General features: G+C 48.4%; 2 protein-coding genes across 5 annotated transcripts in view; one reads left to right on the top strand and one right to left on the bottom strand.

Moving 5' to 3' along the window:
* Positions 1-22: 22 nt before the first annotated feature.
* On the top strand, positions 23-3,473 carry POLR1C (RNA polymerase I and III subunit C). The gene is made up of 9 exons (XM_083856107.1): positions 23-109; positions 192-263; positions 588-695; positions 1,189-1,321; positions 1,426-1,545; positions 1,748-1,900; positions 2,071-2,220; positions 2,751-2,867; positions 3,155-3,473. Exons 1-9 carry the CDS (start codon positions 41-43, stop codon positions 3,271-3,273), a joined length of 1,041 nt encoding a protein of 346 aa, XP_083712233.1. The 5' UTR covers positions 23-40; the 3' UTR covers positions 3,274-3,473.
* A 1,206-nt stretch (positions 3,474-4,679) lies between these two features.
* XPO5 (exportin 5) overlaps positions 4,680-20,990 on the bottom strand; it is a gene marked incomplete at its 5' end in the record, with an annotated part of 30,074 nt that continues 13,763 nt past the window's right edge. For all 4 annotated transcript variants that reach the window (XM_083855965.1, XM_083855964.1, XM_083855963.1 and 1 more), the window contains 15 exons: positions 4,680-6,352; positions 6,887-7,051; positions 7,215-7,352; positions 7,533-7,640; positions 8,357-8,439; positions 9,496-9,558; positions 10,406-10,500; positions 10,694-10,740; positions 11,202-11,299; positions 11,882-12,018; positions 12,558-12,654; positions 14,100-14,200; positions 19,072-19,253; positions 19,421-19,520; positions 20,139-20,338. In XM_083855965.1, the coding sequence (XP_083712091.1) occupies positions 6,212-6,352; positions 6,887-7,051; positions 7,215-7,352; positions 7,533-7,640; positions 8,357-8,439; positions 9,496-9,558; positions 10,406-10,500; positions 10,694-10,740; positions 11,202-11,299; positions 11,882-12,018; positions 12,558-12,654; positions 14,100-14,200; positions 19,072-19,253; positions 19,421-19,520; positions 20,139-20,338 (1,755 nt within the window). In that variant the 3' untranslated portion in view covers positions 4,680-6,211. The remainder of the gene's footprint in view (positions 6,353-6,886; positions 7,052-7,214; positions 7,353-7,532; positions 7,641-8,356; positions 8,440-9,495; positions 9,559-10,405; positions 10,501-10,693; positions 10,741-11,201; positions 11,300-11,881; positions 12,019-12,557; positions 12,655-14,099; positions 14,201-19,071; positions 19,254-19,420; positions 19,521-20,138; positions 20,339-20,990) is intronic.

A 20,990-nucleotide genomic window follows, 5' to 3' on the forward strand; every position in this document is an offset into this window, starting at 1 on the left:
ACGGCGGCGGGGCGGGCCCGGCAGCGCCGCCATCGCCCCCATGGCGGCCCGGCGGAGCACGGACGAGATGCGGGACCGCGTGGTGCTGGGCGAGTTCGGCGTCCGCAACGTGAGCCACCCCGGCCGGGCGGGGCGGGCAGCGGGGGGCGCCCGCAGCCCCTCACGGCCCCGCCTGTGCCCTCTCCCCGCAGGTCCACACCACCGACTTCCCCGGCAACTACCCCGGATACGATGACGCCTGGGACCAGCGGCGCTTCGAGGAGGTGCGTGAGCGGCCGGGGCGCTGCGGGTGTGCGGGGCCGTGTGGGTGTGCGGGCCCGTGTGGGTGTGCGGGCCCGTGTGGGTGTGCGGGCCCGTGTGGCTGTGCTGACCCGTGTGGGTGTGCGGGCCCGTGTGGGTGTGCGGGCCCGTGTGGCTGTGCTGACCCGTGTGGGTGTGCGGGCCCGTGTGGGTGTGCGGGCCCGTGTGGGTGTGCGGGGCCGGGCCCTGTGTGGCTGTGCTGACCCGTGTGGCTGTGCTGACCCGTGTGGCTGTGCGGGGCCGGGCCCTGTGTGGCTGTGCTGACCCGCCGTGTGTGGCTCCCGCAGGCCTTCCGCGTGGACGTGATCCGTGAGGAGGAGGACACCCTGGAGTTCGACATGGTGGGCATCGATGCCGCCATCGCCAACGCCTTCCGCCGCATCCTGCTGGCCGAGGTACTGACGCTCCAAGGCTTGCTTGACAGTGTCCGGCCCCGGGTCAGCCCCTGCGGGCAGCTGCAGCCCTTGGGAGAGAAGCACACGCTCGTTCCGGCCGTGTGTCAGCAGCCCAAAGAGAATTGGGCTTTAGAGCAATACCGCCTGCTAGTCCTAGAGGGGCTGTGGTGGTGTCTGTGGGTCGGCCTCTTCCACACAGCCGTGTTGCCAACCAACAGAAGCCACATAATGCTGCCACGTACTAAAAGGTTGAGGATGCCCCAAAGCCCTTTCTCCTGCCCTTCACTTGTTGCGATTGATTGTTAAAAAAAATGGGGATGGGAGCGGGTGGGGTGTAAGGGACTATTGCATAGCCTGATTCAGCAGAAATACCCCTCAAAACAGTGTGCATGGCAGTTGTTTGTGGGAGATGAGGGACACTCGAACTGGAAAATCTCTTGGCACAGTAGTTCAACTATTGTCTTAGGCTGACTTGATCTCTTGTCTCCCTGAGGTGCCAACGATGGCTGTAGAGAAGGTCTTTGTGTACAACAACACATCCATTGTGCAGGATGAAATTCTGGCTCATCGGTTGGGCCTCATCCCTATCCGAGCTGACCCTCGGCTCTTTGAGTACAGAAACCAAGGTGAGAGTCTTGGATAGAGTAGAAATATTGAAGGGTTGTCTCAAAGCAGGAAATCAGGGTCATGTAAACTGAGCAGAAGTGTGATTTCATGTGCTTCCTCCCAGGAGATCAGGAAGGCACTGAAATTGATACTCTGCAGTTTCAGCTGAAAATCAAATGCAAACGAAACCCTCAGGCTGCCAAGGAATCATCTGATCCTGATGAACTGTATTTCAATCATAAAGGTGAGATCTCTCCTAGAAATAGGTGCAGTTTTTTCTTTTTGGTATTGGAAGACGGGACTTGGGATGTTTTCTCAGCCCTTTGTGCTCACAGGGAGAGTTGATCCATTCTGCTAAACTTACTTTTTGCTATCTCCAGTCCTGTACAGATGAGTGACCTGCTTTGAGGCAGCTGCTGGCTGATGCTTGTGGCTTCTCTTTGCAGTGTACAGTAAACACATGACATGGGTGCCCTTGGGGAATCAGACAGACCTTTTCCCAGACGCTGATTTCCGACCTGTTCACGATGACATCCTCATTGCTCTGTTGCGACCTGGACAGGAAATAGATGTGCTTATGCACTGTGTCAAGGGTATAGGTGAGTCCTGGCTCCTGGGGCAGCGGGACAGGGAATGTGAGTGCTTGGACTAGGGCACTGTGGTGTGATGGAGAAGGGTGGAGGGCTGGTTTTTCCCCTGGAACTTGAGGCTCCAGCATCCTTGTTCCCTGAGGTCTGCTCTCATCCTTGACTCTTAACTCTTCATACAGGTAAGGATCATGCCAAGTTTTCTCCTGTGGCCACAGCCAGTTACCGACTCCTTCCTGACATTACTCTCCTGCAGCCCATTGAGGATGAGGCAGCTGAGACGTTGCAGAAGTGCTTTTCTCCTGGGGTCATTGAGATCCAGAACGTCAATGGTATTTTTTCCTGTTCTAAGTGCCTCCTTCCATGCAAACTTTAGTAGAGAGTGATTGGAGGTTAGATCCAAACTTTGCAGAGACCAAACCACATTGTGATGTTGCCTTGCTGATCAGTGGTTCATGCTCTTCTGAGCCTGGTTTTATGGATGAGTGGCTGCCACGTGCAGATGTGTTGGGTGATGAACAGGGATGTCCCTGACATGCATTGGATACCTGTCCACAGAGCTCTGCAGCTGCTGACTGCAGCCTCCACTGCTGTTCAGTTGTGACACTGGGTAGTGAGCTTGCTCTTTCCAGCAGCTGTGTGGAGACTTCTTGTGTCCTTCCAGGGGTGCATGTAGGCTTCATGTTTGGGTTTTTCTCCCAGGCTGGAGTTTCATGTTGGGTTGATAGGCTGTTTTTTTATATTGGTGTCTTTCCTGCCTTTGGTGAGGGGGGAGTGCCTGTTTGAGGTAAGCACATGCTGTGACCATAAGGTACTCACTCACCTGCTGCAATCTGTCCATCTTGTTTCATCTTCCTTTTAGGAAAAAAGGTGGCAAGAGTAGCCAATGCACGGCTGGACACATTCAGCAGAGAAGTTTTCCGACATGAGGGGCTGAAAAACCTTGTGCGCCTGGCAAGAGTACGGAACCATTACATCTGTAAGTGCCCCGTTTTCCAGAGTCCCCACATGGTTTGTGTGAACTGGCCAGCACGTGTGGCTGGCTGTGCCTCTCCCCACCCTCAGCATCCATACATTCAGAATGCAGTGGGATTTGGGATTTTGCTTTGGGATTGAATCTGTTGGTGCTTTCTGCTGGCAAAGGCTGCTGCCTCTCTGGCTGTGAAGATCTGGCTTGTTGCAGTGGGATGTAAGGGAAGGTGAGGGACAGAGGCATGGAGGCTGAGGCTGCCTCGTGGCTGTGCTGACTTGTGTGTCTCTGTGCAGTTACAGTGGAGTCAACGGGTATCTTGCCTCCAGATGTGCTGGTGAGTGAAGCCATCAAGATCCTGATGGGAAAGTGTCAGCGCTTCCTCAATGAGCTGGACTCTGTGCCTATGGAGTGACCAGGCTGTAGCTGGGAAAGCAGAATCCTGCACTGCTGTTCTGGGCTTCCTGCACCTGCTTCTAGGGAGGATTCCACTTCCATAGGCAGGAGGCTTGACAGGGCTTGCTAAGAGTCTAAGGACTATCTTTTTGGATTTTCTGTTGGTAATGAGCCTCAGTGAGGAGATGCACTAAAATAAAGGCTTTCAGTTTTTTTAAAGCTGTCTCCTGTGCCATTCACAATTGTGAAACCATAGGACATGGAGAAGAAAGTGGCAGCAGGTCTAAAGATGAGTAACAGCATTTATTTTAGATGGTATGCAGTGAGGAGGGCTGATAGGGCAGTGTATTAAAGCGCTTCACAGCAGGTCAGGGAGGTTTAACTAGTTAGTATCAGAGCATGGCTGTTTTGGAGGTGTTTCAGACCAGCTCTGGCATAGTTAATATGGTAAAGGCTGTACTGTCAAGAGGAGTGGAACACCTGTCCTCTGAAGAAATTGAGAGAGCTGGGATTGTTCAGCCTGGAGAATAAGAAAGCTCCAGGGGACCCTGTTCTGACCTTTCAGTATATAAAGGGGACATGGAGAAAGACTACCAGGGTTTGTAGTGACAGGCTAAGGGCCATCAGTTTTGAACTGGAAGAAGGTAGGCTTACACTGAACATTAGATAATTTTTACAATGAGGGTAAATGGAGGTAAGTTGTCACAGGTTGCCCAGAGCTGTGAATGCCCCATCCCTGGAAGTGTTCAAGGCCAGCTTAGATGGGGCATTGAGCAACGTGTTTGAGTGATAAGAGTTGAAAATGTGTGGGAGTATTGGTGTGTCCCAGTTGCTGAAGCCAATCCCCACTATAGTGCTAGACTTTAGCAAGTAATAGAATCAAAGTTGTTTTCTTGGGGTAGAATTACTTAGAGTGTAAACATCCTGTGAGGGTGACTATACTGCAGAGAGGAGATACACTTGGCATCTTGGCTCCAACCCCAACCTGTCCCATGCCGTTCTGCAGACCCAGGCACATGCTGCATATGCATATCATGTTTGTCTGTCTGTCTGTCTATCCTTCTCTGTGCTATTTCTTCACATGCTTATGGGACAGACTCTCAAATAGCCTAAGGGCTCTGCTTTGGCAACACATACCCCTCAAGCTGTAAGCTGGGACTTAGAATTAAAATAAACTAGCAGTGAGTGACAATATACTTTAAAAATGCAATTTCCCCCCTCAATGAAACGATATAGTCTGGAATGGTTCATCCCCTCCCTGACAGTGTACTGACCACCAGCAAAGGTGCCACCTTTTTGGTAGGTGGAATAAGGACACTGAGAAATCTCCAGGCAGGCAGTCTGGCCAGACCAGAGGCCTCAGATCTTACTGAAATAGATGCAAGAATAAAAATGAAACATGACACCATGTGTATGAAACTGGAATAGCTTTACTGACATTCAGGTGTAACACAACCAGTTCAGAGACAGCTTTGGATTTAAACATTCCTACAAAAAAAGGTTTAAAATCCATTTTACAAAAACCCCTTGTGTCTAGCATGAAGTCACAGAATGTTAAAAATATCACAACACAATAAATACACCCAGCCTTTGCTAGAGCCAGGAGCCACGTTAGCTCAAGAGGTTAAAAAAGTTTGAGGCTAGGAAGAAAGTGGAGGGTGCTGGTGGAACAGCAGGGGCAGGAGAGTGAGTGGATGCCCAAGGCCTGCTCTTCCTGTCTGCACTCCCACGCCTCCCAACCACAGCCTTTTTGTCCAGTCTGTCCATGTGGAGACATCACTTCTCCAGCTACCACAGTTTATTGTTCTGTCTCCTGGATCACAAAACTGCCAGCTAGCTCTGGACAGACTCTCCCAGCTCCTGCGCTAACTCTAGGATAGATTGTGTAGTATTTGTCATGTAAGAAGAACCAGCTTTGCAGACTGGAGTGGCTTCATAAGAGTCCCACCACATCTAAAACCCAGTTTCTGACCTGCTTCCCCCCTGTAAACTGCAGTATAAAGCCCACCCCTCCTGCCCCACCATGCAATTCTCTGAGAAGTACCAGACTGCGTAAAAACGGGCTATTGTCACCTCCACTGCAACAGGGCGAGGAGATCCCTTTTAGATTGCAGGTGCTTCAGGTATTGGTCCAGATTTTATTTACCCTGCACTGGCCAAGTTCTAGTCTACAGGGCATGAGAAAATGAAAAAAAAAATTAAAAAAATATGTCCTGCTCCCCCTGAGAGATGTCCAAGAAAGGCTGGCACAAAGTAAAAGCCTTCCATTTGGCTCTGGGTAGAACAAGTTATATGATCATATCTATACATATCTATGTATATATATGACAGTGTCTGCCTCTTTCTAGAGAGCAGTTGCACCTTAGAAAGGCTGATCTCACAGGAGATCCTAGAGCACTGCTAGGCTTCCTGGCACGCAGCCCTCAGCCCAAGGCTTAGCATTCTGGAGGGAAACAGATTCAGCAGAATTCCAGTCTGCTAGGGACAAGTGCTGATAAGCATGACAGGAGTGTCCGATGTGTTCCCTACAAAGCCTGGCTACTAGCACCCAGAGGAAGATTAGGGTAGCCCCTTTTCACATGGCACACTACTCTGCCTTTTGCATTAATCCTAAACCCCAAGGGATGAAGAGGTGGAGCAAAGTGACCCGAGGCTACAAGATGTCAGGCTTTGCCCTCAAGAGGTCTATGGACTCAGCTCCCACCTTGCAGAGAAGCAGAGGTCTTACAATGCTCATCCAATGGAGGGGAAGGAGTCAGGGGAAGAGCTTACTATTGACTGGTTCAAATGCCACTGCAGGCCCCATCCCAGTGTATGTAAGAGAAGGGGACAGGACCCGTAAGGGGCTTTATTCAGATGAATGCTTGTGGAGGCGGTGACAAGGAGAATCTAATGTGCTTACTATGAGGAGAGACACTTTATAGAGTAGGGGAGGAGATGGCTGCAGCATCCCAGGCTCAAGGTTCAAAGAGTACATTGAAGCCCTCTCCATCCTCGTTTTCTAGCACATCTGTCTCCAGTGATGGCTTCACCTTTTTGAAGAGAGATGGAAGGTTCCGGATATGAACCTCCTTGCGGAACTGCTCCCCGATGGGCTTCTGCAGGGGACAGACAGGCAGGCATCAGTCATTACTGTCTCCATACCCCCACGTGGCTCAGGGGCAGCTTCCTTGCACATCAGAACCCCTGAGCAATCCAGAGCCCCTGGTTCTGAGCAATCCCTAGGCCCAGACCCTGTGCTTGCATTTTGAGGAATTTCAGGCCTGGCCTTTTCCACGTGCCGGGGCATTGAGGTTACCTAGAATACCAGCTCCCCAGCTTCTTATTCAATGTCAAAGGCTCTGCTACCACCATCCTCACTAAAATCTAATGCCCACCCAGCAGGTTCCATCAAACATTTTAACACCCTGTTTCCCCAGGCATCCTTGTGCAAGGTACCCACTGCCTCTCAGTGACAGGCCACTGCTGGAGGGGCTGCTCAGTCTGCTGGACCTCCAGGGTGAAGAGAGGCAGAACAAACATGAAGAACAAGGTGCAACAGCCTCCTGGCTGGGAAGGGGGATGGTTGGTGAGAGGCAGGCATCACTTCTGCATCATACAGCTGTGAAATTTTCCTCCAGGATATCACTTACCCCAATGCAACCTGAGATGAGGCGCTTGAAGTGATCCTTCCGGCGCTTGTCTGCCACCTTCTGCAGTGTTGGGTTGAGAAGCTTTGAATCAAACTGTTCCAAAGAGTCCAGCTGGATGTCTGGGATCTGCTCCATCACTGCCTTCAGCTCACCATAGCGAGGGCGCTGCATGGAGAAGTACCATTAACACAGCTCTGCGAGAGTAACAGCCTTGCCCTCCTTGGGGCCATTAACTCCTCTGCCCCTACCCACTGGGCATGGGATTAGTTTTCACCATCCCCCTCACATTCCTCAACCTCACATTTGGATGAAGAACAGAATTTCTCACCAAGGCCTCGTAGATCTGGAAAGCCAGGTGTACAAGAGCTGCCATGCAGCCATCATGCTGCCCATGTACCTGTAAGCCCTTCAGTACACTTGTGAAAAACCAGGACACAGCGTCGGGAAGGAGGTTTCCTGGAAGCACCTGGGGAAGAAGCACTGTCAGCACTGAAGCAAGATACTGGTACATAACCACCTTTCTGCAACAGCTTGCTCTTCCTGAGGGAGAAAGAGGCCAGGGGAGAAGCGGCCACATTTCTCACGACATTCAGAGCTTCCTCTTCCAACCCTGCCAGAACTAATCCCTTCTTCCTCCCAGAGGTACCTGTTTGAGCAGTGGCCAGCAAAGCTGTGTTGTGGTTCTTTGGCAGGACAAGGTGTCCTTCCAGGACAGGGATGTGTAGGCAGTGATCAGCACTGCAGTGCAAACATCCTGAAAAGCAGTCAGAGAGGAAAACCAGTCAGAGGAACTTTCCTATTTCTAGCATTCAAACCTGATAGGAGCCAAGAAGCAATCCAGAGAATCTGCAGGAGCTTCTGAGAATTCTGCATCTTACTGTTGCTCCAGCAGAAGGTGTTTACCCCCATCATTACCATGAGGGACCAGTGTTAACGTGCTCCCTTCATTTCCCTGGGAAAGACTCTGGAGCACTCATGGACGCCCCTCAGCTGCTACTCTCAAGTTGCTGCAAAAGCTTCTACAAGAGCTTCTGAGGCATCCACAGCAGAGAATACAGAAATAATGGGATAAAGGTACTCTGCACAATGGGTGGTATGAGCACTGTGGCTCCTGTATCACCTCAGGCAGATTTTACAGAAAAAAAAAAAGCTGGATGAAGTTCTTCCTCATGAAGACTGGGGCCCAGCATGAAGGCAGAGCCAAGGAACACCCTGGGGGCTGAATGCCCAGGGCCTCTTCCTCAGAAAGGCTGGAGCTCTGTAGCTGTATTTTATACCTGGATCCCAACCCTCATTTCCTTTGTGGCTTCTGCAAGTCCCTTAGAAGCCCTGCATGTTCCCAAGAGGTGATTCCCATATTGGGAACATTACAGCAGCCTAGATCTCTGCAGCAGTGTCTGGCTGCAGAGCAGACAAGTGTGACAAAGACTACTGAGAAAAGGTGGTGGCAGTCAGAGCACACACTCTTACCTCTTGCTTCATAAGACACTTGCCAAGCTCAGTGAGCTCTGCGTTGGCAGGGGGAGTCACCTCCGTGGCCATCGCCTCATCATCTGCAGAGCAAAGGCTGCATTGTGAACTTGGCCTCCCAAGGACTGAGGGGGACACAGGGAGGATGCAAGAACTAAGCTGGGAGCCAGGAGACAGACACAGAATCTGTCTGTGGAGGCCCAGGGGCCTGCCACCAGGAGGGATACCCTTATAGACTAGGGTGAGAAGAACTTTCTTCCCATGGGCCTTTGCAGCCACATGTTAATATTTTTTAGGTTTTGTTGTTCCATTGTTTTGTCAAGTTATGTCACCCTGGTCAGCCCCCGTTCACCATATATGCACCCCTCCTAGAATGTTCTTCCTTCTCTTCAACCCCACTGGGTTATTTTTGCCACAGTGTTCCACCTCTGTGATCTCATTAGTCCCCTTGGTTCCTAGCCACCCCTCTGCACCTTTTTCCCTATCCCTATTGGACTATGAGCCTCAAGATTGCCCATCTTCTCTGCTATATAACCCTGGATCCTTTTTGAGAGAGAGCCCCATTTTGGCTCTCGTCCCTGGAACACATTCGAGGCTTCCCCACGATGCATGCACTGACAATAAACAGCGCTCAGATTCCAGACGGGATCCCATCTCCTCACCTTTTTTGTCAGTCCTTTATTAGCAGAGCGCACCAGCCCCAAAGCGCTGGTCACTCTCAGGGACACACTGTAGCACAACGTAACAAGTGTCCTGGCACAGCTTACCCAGAACATCTCTTTTCAAGCAAAATGCACCCACCCTTTGTGGGACAGGAGGGGCATGCAACTGGCTACCTTCAGCTCTTGGGAAACCGTTCACATCCCCCTCTGCTCCTCAGCTCACTTCTCAGAACCTTAAGAACCAGCTGCTCTAATATGCCACCTGTGAACCCTACAGCACATTAGTTTCCAGGCTACACTGGGCTCTTCTGTGGGCCCCAGACATGCTGGGCAGGACAGAGCTGAAGGCTTCTTACCAAACCTATACCCCTGACACAGAACTTCCAGCATCAACCCAGCCTCCCTCTCAAGAGACAGGAAAGGAACAGCCTTTGTGTACACCAAGGGCAGGAAAGGGAAAGGTAGGCATTTACTTACCATCTCCATCTACAGCAGCAGTAGTGTTCTGTTCAACACCTTTCTTAGAAACACAGCAAACAGCTGCAAAAACAGTTGCAGGTCAGAGGAGCAGAAAAGGGAAGATGCTAGTGCAGAACATGCAGAGATTATTTTACAGACTCTGATGGGCTCACAGTTGCTTTAAGCTCCCCCAGCTCTTACAGGGAATCTGAAGAATCAGAAAGCCCAGTATAAAAGCTCAATACTGCACTACCTGGAAGGGTGTAACACCTCACCCACAGCACCTTCCCACAGTGGAACCTGCTGCACAGTGGTTGCTTCCTACTACTGAGAACCAGGAATGTGCAAAACCATCTGAAGCCCATAACCCAAGAAGAACACAGATTTAAAGTAAAAAAGCCAGTCAAGAAAGGAGACAGAAGATTGAGATCTGTAATCTCTGTGGAATCAATTTTCCCAGCCTCCCTGCACAAAACCATGCTGACACAAAAATGATGCTGGAGAAGGGGAACACAAGGGAGACTGTTTTGGGGGAGGGACTCTTTCCTTATGTCTGGTTAGACAGACATGGTAATTGCCAGCAACAAAACTGCTCTACACTTGGCTTTTCCACAAATCCATGCCCCATACTGGATTCCAAAGCACAGAATGGGAGAACCCAATTCCCTGTGCCAAAGAAACGGTGCCAAAACCATGGAGCCCTAAAAGCTAACAAAATAAAGAAATCTCTCTTCTGAAGGTTTTAAATCATCTCTCACTGGGTTTTAGCTAAGATTTTGGCAGGAGTGTCTCATATCTGCCTTTTCATGGTTATGTTATATACTACTGATGGTTATAATTAGGTTTTACTGTAAACTGGGAATTCCTGTTGTCCTCTCCAGGGAAAACTTCCCAAATATCTCAAGAGACCTAGCCTGATTTCACTTACTGGCGAGATCCATGACTTCTCGAGTCAGCAGCCTGACCAGCTGTTCCTCAAGCATCTCCTGAGACTCGGGGTTGTCATCTGCAGCATCATCCTCACTGTAGAGAACAGGTTTTAGTCTGACAGGAGCCAATGTCTGCAAGTATCCCCTCCGCCCAAATACAGGGAATGAGTCACCAGTGTGTCTTCCAGCCCCTGCTGGCACAGCTGTTCCTGGGCAAAGGGCCACGTAGAAGACCAAACCTCCATCCCATTCCCCATTTCCCTCTGTACAAAGGGGTGGAAGCTTACCAGAGCATGCTTCGCTGGTTGATCACCTGCCATTTCTGGGACAACCTCTGTTCAAGACAAAAGGAATGATTAAATCTGGACACAATGCAAGGAGACCCAAGCAGTATCTGCTGGCAGAAGCATAAGAGCTTTAAACACAGCTCTCACGCCAAGATCCATTTTGAATAGCAGGAGAACTGGTACCAAGTGTGTTGGAATGTGGATTAGCAGTCATGAAAATAAGAGGATACAGGGAAAAAACCCCATAAACAAACCCAAAAAGTCTCAGGGCTGCAGGCTGAGGAGTTCATGTCCACAGGTTTAAACTCACAGCAAGGGGTGCTGTGCAACAGCCAGGGTTCAATGAACTTTAAAGCCCACCCCTAAACACCATCAAAATCATTAAGCATAAGACTCTGCCCTTGTCTCTGCTGGCTCTGTAGAGACAGACATTCCCACATATTGCTGCCAGCTGCTACAGGGAGTCAGGGCTGTCAAGGAACCGGCACTGAACAAGCTGTATTCTTACCATGTGCAGATAGGTAAAGAGTGGTCCCAGCATGGGGCAGACAAGGGTTTCATAGTATTCTGAGGGGCAGGAAAGTACCAAGGGCTTCACAAACACACCTGCACAGACCAGTTAAGGAAGAGATCCAACACAAAGCCAGCTGCTAGGGAGTCTGCAGCACAGCGCCTGAGCCAGCCCATCCCACTGGGAGGCCAAGGGACTGATACCTGGAAGCCCATCTTTTCACAGCCCTGAATTAACAACTGACATCTCAAGAACATCAGTTATTCAGCTCTTTCCCCTGACAGTTCAGCTGAGAAAGTTAAGGGTGCTTAGCACCCATTTCCTACCTGTGAGACTAAATGTCCAGCCCTGGAAAATAGGTTAGGGAACTCACATGATCTCCCAGAGAAGCACATCAAGCTCCTCACTATCCAAGCCCCCTTGCCCCTCAGAAGGTACTACTCACTTCTTACAGTTCCTCCAGAACTGTACAAACTCTTTGCATTTATTCTGACCCCATGCACTGCTCTTTCTGCTTGTGCCCTCCTAGGCTCATACCTCATCTACACCAGGTGTATCCCCTTTGTTTACCTCCTCAATCACCCTTCTTTGTCTTGACCACACTGAAAACTATGTAGGGTTTAAATTTATGTCTTCAGAGCCTCCCAAGCTGGCCTGAGACAGTGATGGAAGGATACGGAGCATGGGGCGCAGTCTGTAATCAGGAATGTTGTTGAGGTTGTTGAAAGCAGAGCTGAGGAGCTGGGTGGCGAGACCCTCAACAGTGTAGAAATCCTGTTGCATGGAGGGGCCTGCATTTCCCAGGATGTGAAAACTTCAACAAAAACCAAGTTAGTTACAAGTCTGCTAGATAACAACTACCATGCCTCTGAGCTGCAAAGGCTACAAGTACTATCATCTTGAGACTACACAGTTGTCACACTCCTAAACAAATACTATGGAGGAATTTTAGCACAGTATCTCTTTATTTTCTGGGATATCTGCAGAGGGACAATGAATTAAGCATTTAAGCACTACAAGGTACTTTCAAATGCTAATGTACCCTGACACATAATTAGAAGTGGCAAAAGAGACAAAGCAGATCAGGGTATCAGGTAAGCGCTCCAATCTGACTACCTAACTGCAGAAGAGCTAAAAGCAGATCCCCATTTTGAGGTACTTTTTCCAGACTATTCCATGTCTGCATGGCAGGTTACAAGCACTGAATATAGGCCACCACTGCAGCTTGTACTTGGATATTACAGGACACAGCTTATATCAAAAGTCTAAGTCTAAAGGAAGTCAGGACCCCACAATAACCTACTGCTTTGGCTGTACAGTGCTGGATTGTGGTGAGAGATGTGGTGCTCTTACCAGTTGTCATAGAGGGTACAAAAGAAGCCCTGCATCCTTTCTAAGACTGTTTTGTAAACAGGAGAGTCATAAAGCTCCAACAAAGGCTGAGGGAGACCTGTGGGAAGGAATAAACTTCAGTTATATTAATGAGAGAGCATGGTGCACCTTCAGAGATACCCAACTGGCCCCGGCCAGCCTAACCACAGTAAGAAAAGCTCTTGGCAAATAGGAAGTGGTGCAGTAACCCTGGGGCAGAAAGTGAGAGGTCAGCCAGGGTCAGTGTGGCTGCACCCAGAGCAGAGGTGTTTCTACTGAGGTTGTTTTAGCTGCCTTATTTCTCGAAAGTAGAACTTACTTGAGCTATCAGATGTCACATCTACAGCTGGTCTGAAGCTGTACAGATAGATTTGGCCATAACAAGAAACCCAACTTGCCTAGCCTAGTTAAAGAATAGAAGGAAACAAGTCCCCAGGTAAGGCAATGATAGGTTAGATTCAAACTCAAACAGGGGACTCTTGCCAATCCCATTCCACTCTGAATGCAGACATGTAGCTGCCCAGTGAGCTGGGCAGTGCTGACACCTTGACCAGTGGGGTGCTCAAGCACAGGGATTTTGAACTCCCTATAAAAGGGGTGCCCATGAGTAAACGCTGGCTGTTGTCACATGACCTTCAGTGTGTTCTGTGCGTCTCCAAAACTGTGACCCCCATGTAACAATCAGAACCCAGGCAGCAACAAAGCTGACAGTTGTAGCTCTAATAGCTCATCCCTTCAGGTTTGTTTTCTCTGCCAAGATTACAAGCTACTGACGAACTATGATATTAAAGTTCAGAGCAGAGATCAAGGCCCTTCTGCTTTACATGCAAGGGATCACAGACAGTTTTTAAAGTCACAGAAATCAGGTAAAGGAAGCATGTCCTCATTTTATAGATAGGAAATGGAGAAAGAAAGGCAAAGCAACTTCCCCAAAATATTTCACTGTCTGTCAGAACCTGAAATTAAACCCTAATTTCCAAAGTCATGATCCACACTTTATCCACAAGGCCACTTTGTTTCTGGAAAGGCTTCTGTGTTCACAAACTCAAACCTGTTTTAAGAAGGTTCCAAAGGCCTCTTTCTAATACCCTGCCTAGAAACAAATGCCAGGGCCACACTTCACAAATTGGCTCTTGCCCTCCAGGACAGGCCTCTGCACCAGCACTCAGGGCTCCTTCTGAGCACTCATTCTACTCAAAGGCAGACAATTACAGCACCCTCCAGCCTCTGCAGCCTGAAATGCCATATTGCAGAAACCACCATCATCCCAGAGATGGTCTAAGCAGTTTGGTAGCATACCCTTCAATGCATGCAGAAGAAACCAAGGTGTCTGAGACCAACAACTTATTTAATGTCTTAGTTTCAGCTGGTTCAAATCACAGCTGAGTGGCAATGAAGAAGCTGGTCCTCCAGCCCTGTTTCACTTCCACTGTTATGGACACTGTCTACTGTTATGGACAGATCACTAACTCACATATCTCTAGGAATCTGCCCACACATTCCTCCTGAAGAGAAGCTTCTTACCTAGAATGGCGTTCTTCTCCACATCCAGCATGTCCAAGGCCTTGGCAAATGTATCCCCTAGCCTAGCCACCATCTCTGGCATGTAGAGGTTGTTGTGAGTCCTGAAACAGAAGAGCACTTGGTTTATACTCATGTAAATCAACTCCTTTTCGCCCTTGACAGTGGAATCCTCTCCTTCAGCTTGTGGACAGCTCTTCTGAGGCAGATGATGAGGAAGGTGAGACCACGCACATGTGCATGGGATCCCCCTTCCCCACCTGCAAAAATATTGGGGAAACTGACCCAACAGAGACATGGAGTGACTCCACCTCATGTCCTGAATCTCCTGGCTGCCCTTTCCACTTATTTCAGTTCATCCCACCCCTTGCAAGCACTGGCAGTAAAAACTCCCAGCTATTCTCCAGATGATGCTGGGAACAACTTACTAGCTTGGCCAAAGGGATCAGAGAATGCAGTTCTGAAACTGACAAGATATGGATTCTGTCATCTCAAAAGGTTTTCTGCACCTAAGGCCCCTGCAGAGGGAGGGGCTTTTTCAGCTCCAAAATACACACATTGCCCCTCAGGGATGGGTCACAGTCCCCAGAATGACAGGTGGCATTGGACAGACTCTAGTGAGAACATCAGTTTGATCAGATGTTACTCATAGCAAGCACAAGTGGCCCCTGGACAACACATCCAGCTGGGAACAATTCCACATCATAGGAAGTGGCCACTGTCAGCTACCTGCAAGGGACACCAATTCAGCCATGGGTGGCTGGTTCTTGCCATCCAGGCCAAAATGGGTCCCCTCTCTTAGCCAGGGTACTGACACTGAGAGCTGGACTCGGCAGGGGTGTCTCTCTCACCTACCTCTCTCCTTTGAGACCTCAGACCTCCACTCTGGGTGTCGCCAGCTGCACACAGCACAAATCCTGCAGCCTCCTCCAAAACTGCAATGCCATTGTACCTGCTGCTAGAGGTGATCAAGGGCAACTCAGTATCTCCCCCTCGAGCAGCGTTTCCCAAAGCAGGGGTACATGGGAATGGCTGGGGGAAGGGAGGGTGCACAGACCTCAGGATGTCCTCCAGAGTCTCAGCTTTCACTCATGTATTAATTATTGTTTTTTGGGGGTTTTCTGGGTCTGTGTTCTTAATTCTGGCAATCCTGATGCAATGACGTCTGCCTGCATTTGCAGAAAGCTCCAAAACCGCAACTATCCTGTTTCTCTCTACAAGTGTTAAATACTTCCCTGCTCAATGCACATGAGAAAGGTAAGTATGTGAACTTCGTAAGAATGAGCTACACAAATGACTTCTTAATGACTCATACTCTCATTCATGGGTTGGATCTAACACCATGCAACAGGCCTCAAAGGGGCACAGGCTGATTTTGCTTTGCCAAGAAGGGCCAGGGAAGAGCTCAGCTTCCACACTGGTTAATGTTGCTCCACTAACTCAAAAAGCTGTAAATTTCTGCTTGAGACTGTCCTGAAACCTAAAATAAAGGTTACACTAGCCACTAAAATAATCTCTTGTATGTCTCTTGCTCACTCCATGCCAGTGTTGGCTTTGCCTCATGCTGGGCAGAAGGCTAGTGGGGCACATGCAGGGACTGTGGAATTGCAAAGGTGAACCCTGAAATCACACTGCATGAACTCCAGCAGGATAGGCCAAACAGTCATATGCTGAAGGTGTGGTCACTGTCTTTGCTTGTTTCAGAGTCCTTGAAGCATTTTCTTAAGTCTGGGAGTTGGGAGGCAGATGCTCACTTACAGGGCAAGCTCTCTCAATATGTTAGCAAGTTCCCAGTGGGAATGGAAAGAAAATGGTCAACCACCCACTCCCCACGGGAGTTAAAAAGGCACCCAACAGCCCTCATGTATGATGCAGCCCCTAGACATGTTCCAGCTGAGACTTATCAGCCCTCCTGAGCACCCCACACACAGGAAAACAATAAAACTATTTTCAAGAGACATTTATGCTTTAGAAAACACAAGCAAAGGATATGGCAGGACTTGGGGAAATTTTCAGTGATGGTCACAGCTCTGCCAGAAAGAGTATCTGATGCCTAGAGAGAATGGCTTGTAAACCAGAAGATGAGTCTTTTAGGACAGTCCATGACTGAAGAATCTTTTTCTAAGGCTGGAGCTGTCTACAATGAAAATGCCTACAGCATCCATGTCTACCCAAGAATTCTTTCACCACCATCAATGCTTTGGCAATGTCAGCATCGCGTCATCAGGAGTTCCAAAAATGCTTTTGTCTAAGTAAAGCATTTGCTGAGCCTGAGCACCCAATTTGTAACAAAACATGAGCAAATCCCAGCACAATAAAGGCTGGGATTTATAATAAAAGTCCCAGCACCAACCAGGACATGCAGCTACTGACTGCAGAAATGCACCAAGGTGGCTGAAAATCACTATTTGGGTTTAAATTCAGGAGTGAATGTTTTAAGCCAGAAGCTAGAAAACACCTAAATGAAATGAGGTACCACAGAGGACAGGAGAATCATTACTCTGAAAACTGCAAGCAGTGATTAATAAAGCAACTTCAAAATAATCCATTAAATACAGCTACCAACACAGAGATAAATACAGGTAGGCACAACAAGATGCCACTCAAAACTACCTTATTTTTCCATTACCTGGACTACCTCATTCTTCTCAGTTCTCTGATCTCACCCATGACCTACCTTCAAGCTACTTACCACCCTGGCAAAGGCCCAAAGGCTTAACAGCTTCATTGCTTCTGTCTGCTAACACAGCAGCAGAATGCCACACACAGTCCAGAGAGCTGCAGACCCACCTGCTCAGCCTGAAAGCCCCCCTTTGTCAGCACACTGGTGCCTGACTTGTTGCTCAGTTCAGCTGCTCAGCAGGATCCATGCTACTGCTACCTGCAGTTCTGCTCACACAAACTAACACAGCCTGCAGGGATTTCCATACCTCTGTGCCACATAAGCATGTGGTCAACACTGGATGCTGCTTTCCCCTACAGAGAGCTGCCTAATGGCACAGATCTAAGAGGAGCATCCATCCCCACGTAGTAATGCATCCCTGAAGGCATCCTCAACACAGGCAGCTTTCCTGCCAGGCAGCCTTCTTCATATCCCTGCAACTCCTGCCTGCTGACAGGTGGCTACAGATTGCACGTTCTCCTGTGTGATCCATATTAAAGATAGCTTGAGGAAGACATACACGGAAAAGGCACCTGAAGTCAGCAAAGAACACAAGAGAAGTTCCATAGCACAAGATCCAGTTTTGCCAAAAAGATGTAAGCATTATCAACACTTGCACTGAACAAGTATGAGCTTGCTGTTGTCAAACAGAGGCCAACATATCCAGCAGCAGCAATGGGAAAATATGAACCATAAAGATCATCTGTTCTTAATACACCATTCATTAGTTCTTGTTGGAGCATCCAGCCTTAAGAAACGCCCAGATACCTCAGAGTGAAGTACACGTTTCTCCATGCATGTCACTACCATGTACATGGAAAATATTCTGGTCTGCAGGTGAGATGCTTGAATAACACAGATGCATTATCTCAAAAAAAGCCCAAACCAGCCATAGAGCCTCTTCCTTTATATACTGGATAGAGAACATAGCTCATGTGTTCTCTTGGAGGTGGTAAACAGCCAAGCACAGAGTTTCTGCTTCTTCATAGAAGTGAAGTAGTGACAGAAGTTGGATGACAGTTTCCTAAGCTTGTTGTAAAAGAGATCCCAAGTGATTTTACTAAGGCAAAAGTTCTGGCAGGAACAGTGACTGCACGAGGAAAAAAGTGTCTGTTGCAGCCTGTTCAGACCTTGGGCACTGGTTTAGTTGGTCTCACACAATATCACATGGCAGGCACTGGATAAAATGGCATGAGGCTACTGCTACTTCAGGGCAACTCTGCTCTACCAAACCCCTCCCGAAAACTCATCAGTAGGATTTTCAGCTTTCCAGGATAAAAGGCAAAAACACTTCAAGCACAATTCTGTAGGTCTACCTGGTCACTGGCTGAAGTACTACACACTCTGCTACACAGAGTTTAGTGATGAGAAACACTGCCAGCATGGGGCAAGACAGCATGTGCTCGTCCTAACAGTCCAGCACATTGCTTCTCTCTGAAAGCAGTACATTCCTGAATTTGGTGACTACTAAACATACTTGAATAGACAGAGCTCAGGTAACAGGACTCCTTCCCTTACAAACTCAGGAGCTGAAAAATCTAAGTGGACCTGAAAGTGCTCTTTCTTAAGAGGCCCCTGCCAAAGACAGAGCATCAATTTTTCAAGCATGTAACATATTATCTCACAAAACTGTCCCAAAATCTGGCAAAATCCCAGTATCATGGGTAACACTGAGAGACACTTCTCCTTTATAATTTTGGGAACTGTGTTATTCAGGATTCCCCTTTTCTGCCTTCTCTTGCCCCTTCCCCTGGCTGCCCCAGACCTATACAACACTGGTGACACACAGAGAGGCACTGCATGGTAGCAACAGCCTGAGAGTATGCATCCACTGATTTCAGGGACAGACAGTGCTCCAGGAGGCTGCTGCTCATGTTCAGCAAAACCAGTTTAATTTAACACTGAAGAGAGAACAACGTCAACAGGATGCGATGAGAGCTGGGGCTGCCCTGGTGGTGATGGGAGGGGTGGCCTTGTAGAGGCTGAGGGCAGAGCAGAGAAGTTAGCTGAGAAATCATTAACTGGGGGGCAGAACTATAGCAGTGGAGGTAGGGGAGGCAACCCCAGCACAAGCTCCCATTAGCTTTCATGGCCTCTTGTAGGCCAGGCCAATGAACATTCAGAAGGCTCCAGTTTCCCCAGTGCCATTCCCCACTGTGAACAGTCAGGAACAGTACTTGGGCACTGGCACCAGCCCATACTCCCGCTGGCTTCACTGGGTAAACATGCTTTGAGCATTCCACATATTTATCACAGTCTGGCTTTCAGAGATTTATAAGACAACACAAATGATTTCAAGTCAACTTGACCCACCTTATGAGAGCAAGTAAATTGTCAAAAAGCTTCAGGACCTGCTCAGTGCAGGGATTACGGTACATTGGAGTTCCACTGGGCAGGTATCCCAAAAAGAATCCTCCAGCTTTTGCCTCTTCAGTAGCAGCAGGCCAACGAGCTCGTTTCACAACTCCCAGAATGGTGTACACACAAAAGCTTATCTGCAGCAAGAGATGTGGAGAAACCACATCACGGTCTGAATCAACAGGCTTTCAGAGATCATGTACATGATCAGGAGACCTCGTGTGTAATCACAAGAGAAATGGGGGATGGAAGGAGGCAGGTCTCTTTCACTAATGATTACACCTCTCCTGGGAATGATACTCACTCTAGACCGGTTCAGGCCACTAGGATCGTCCAAGACTGGATCAGCAATTTTATTGTCTGCACCCACGTAGGATATAAAGGCTTCAGGATCTGAGAGGACTCTGGCAGCAAAAAAAGACAGCAGTGAGATTATTGTTTGTACCAGGGAATTTAAACAGAGCGTTGCACTGGCAATAAATATCAAACAAATAAAGAGCAGGCTACAGAGGCTAGGTAGTACTCCACCTTGTACATGGGAGTATGATTAAAAAGCATCAGAGATGTGTACACTCTCCAAACATTATCAGTTCTCTTGGGCTATGGAGATCTAGAAGATTCAAATCTCTTATGAAGATAGCCCTGCTGGGAAAACTCTTGTGCATGCCCAGCTACCCAGAGTTGCAAGGTATCTCAGCTTCCTACCTTCTCCTGGGGATGAGAAGGATGTCTTTTATTTCTCATTTTCTGCAAATGCTTTGAGCATGCTGGGCAATGTTCCTTTATTACCTTAAGCAACTCTTACCCACAATTTTTCAGCAAACAGCATTTAGTATGTTGCGAGTTTCTGAACTGTAGAACAATTATCACAATGACTGCCCACAGCACAGGAAGCCAAAAGGCAGCCCACCACCCTCCTATGGCTTGTGTGTTTCTCTACTGGGCACAGCATCACCTTCTCAATATCTTGAAGCTCCAAAGTTGGAGAAGAAATGACCAATAGAAAGAAAAATAACCCATACCTCTGCATCTCTGGGGAGAGCCACAAGCCAGCCACAGGAGCCATGAGCTCCTCCAGGAAAGCTTTCTGTCGCTCATAGTCCTTAAACTGGTTGCTGATGAGGACAAGGGCCTCCATAAGAGCACACTTCTCCATCTGTGTCAGAAGTAGCTCGTTTGACAGCAGCTGTTTCACGTGGTTGTACAACATCTCAAAGTTTGGCTAGAAAACACATCCAAATGGAAATGCATCATGCATTTGGTATGGAAAAGAGGGCCACTGAGGGAGGTAGAGAAGGGGTGCACTGTACAGCTGGAGGAGCACGTCTGTTACCTTTTCTCAAAATAGCCATCTCCTCCTCACACTCAATGTTCAGTTTACCAGAACTTCTATTTTTTCGTACCCCTCTGTCATTATCCTGCATCCATTTTACTTTAACTCTCCAGAATGACTGAAATATGAAGAGGAAAACTCTCCCTAGGCACTTATATCCATTAAAGCAGTGTCACACCTCAAAACAGTTCTAGTGCTTTTATCTGCTCACAGAAAACCACTTGCTTCTTTGGCCAGACTTAGGATTCTTCCATCTCTTTGCTTGTGTTAAGTAACAATTCAAATGGTTAGAAATGAGTGCCACAGGAATTCTTGCATTTCTTCCCTTCCTTCTCCAGTTGCCACCACATTTACCCATAATTTTGCACAAGCATTAGCAATTATCCCCATCAGCAAAATCATCTGAACATCTTTTGGGGCAACTCTGGGTCCTTGGCTCTTCCAGTGAGAATGCCTGGCTGGCCACAGGCCATGAGCTATAGCTCAAGGACCAATAAAGAGAACAAAACCCAACCCATTAGTTCTTAGCATCAATTGCAAA

The sequence above is a fragment of the Zosterops lateralis genome, assembly GCF_965231275.1.
Source record: "Zosterops lateralis genome assembly, chromosome: 3".
Classification (NCBI taxonomy): Eukaryota; Metazoa; Chordata; class Aves; order Passeriformes; family Zosteropidae; genus Zosterops; species Zosterops lateralis.

What these genes read in the sequence shown, in the direction of transcription:
- POLR1C (XM_083856107.1), top strand. Translation starts at nt 41, where the DNA reads ATGGCGGCCCGGCGGAGCACGGACGAGATGCGGGACCGCGTGGTGCTG. An exon ending in ACCAGCGGCGCTTCGAGGAG is followed by an intron (nt 264 to 587) that starts GTGCGTGAGCGG and finishes TGGCTCCCGCAG; the next exon opens with GCCTTCCGCGTGGACGTGAT. An exon ending in CTTTGAGTACAGAAACCAAG is followed by an intron (nt 1,322 to 1,425) that starts GTGAGAGTCTTG and finishes GCTTCCTCCCAG; the next exon opens with GAGATCAGGAAGGCACTGAA.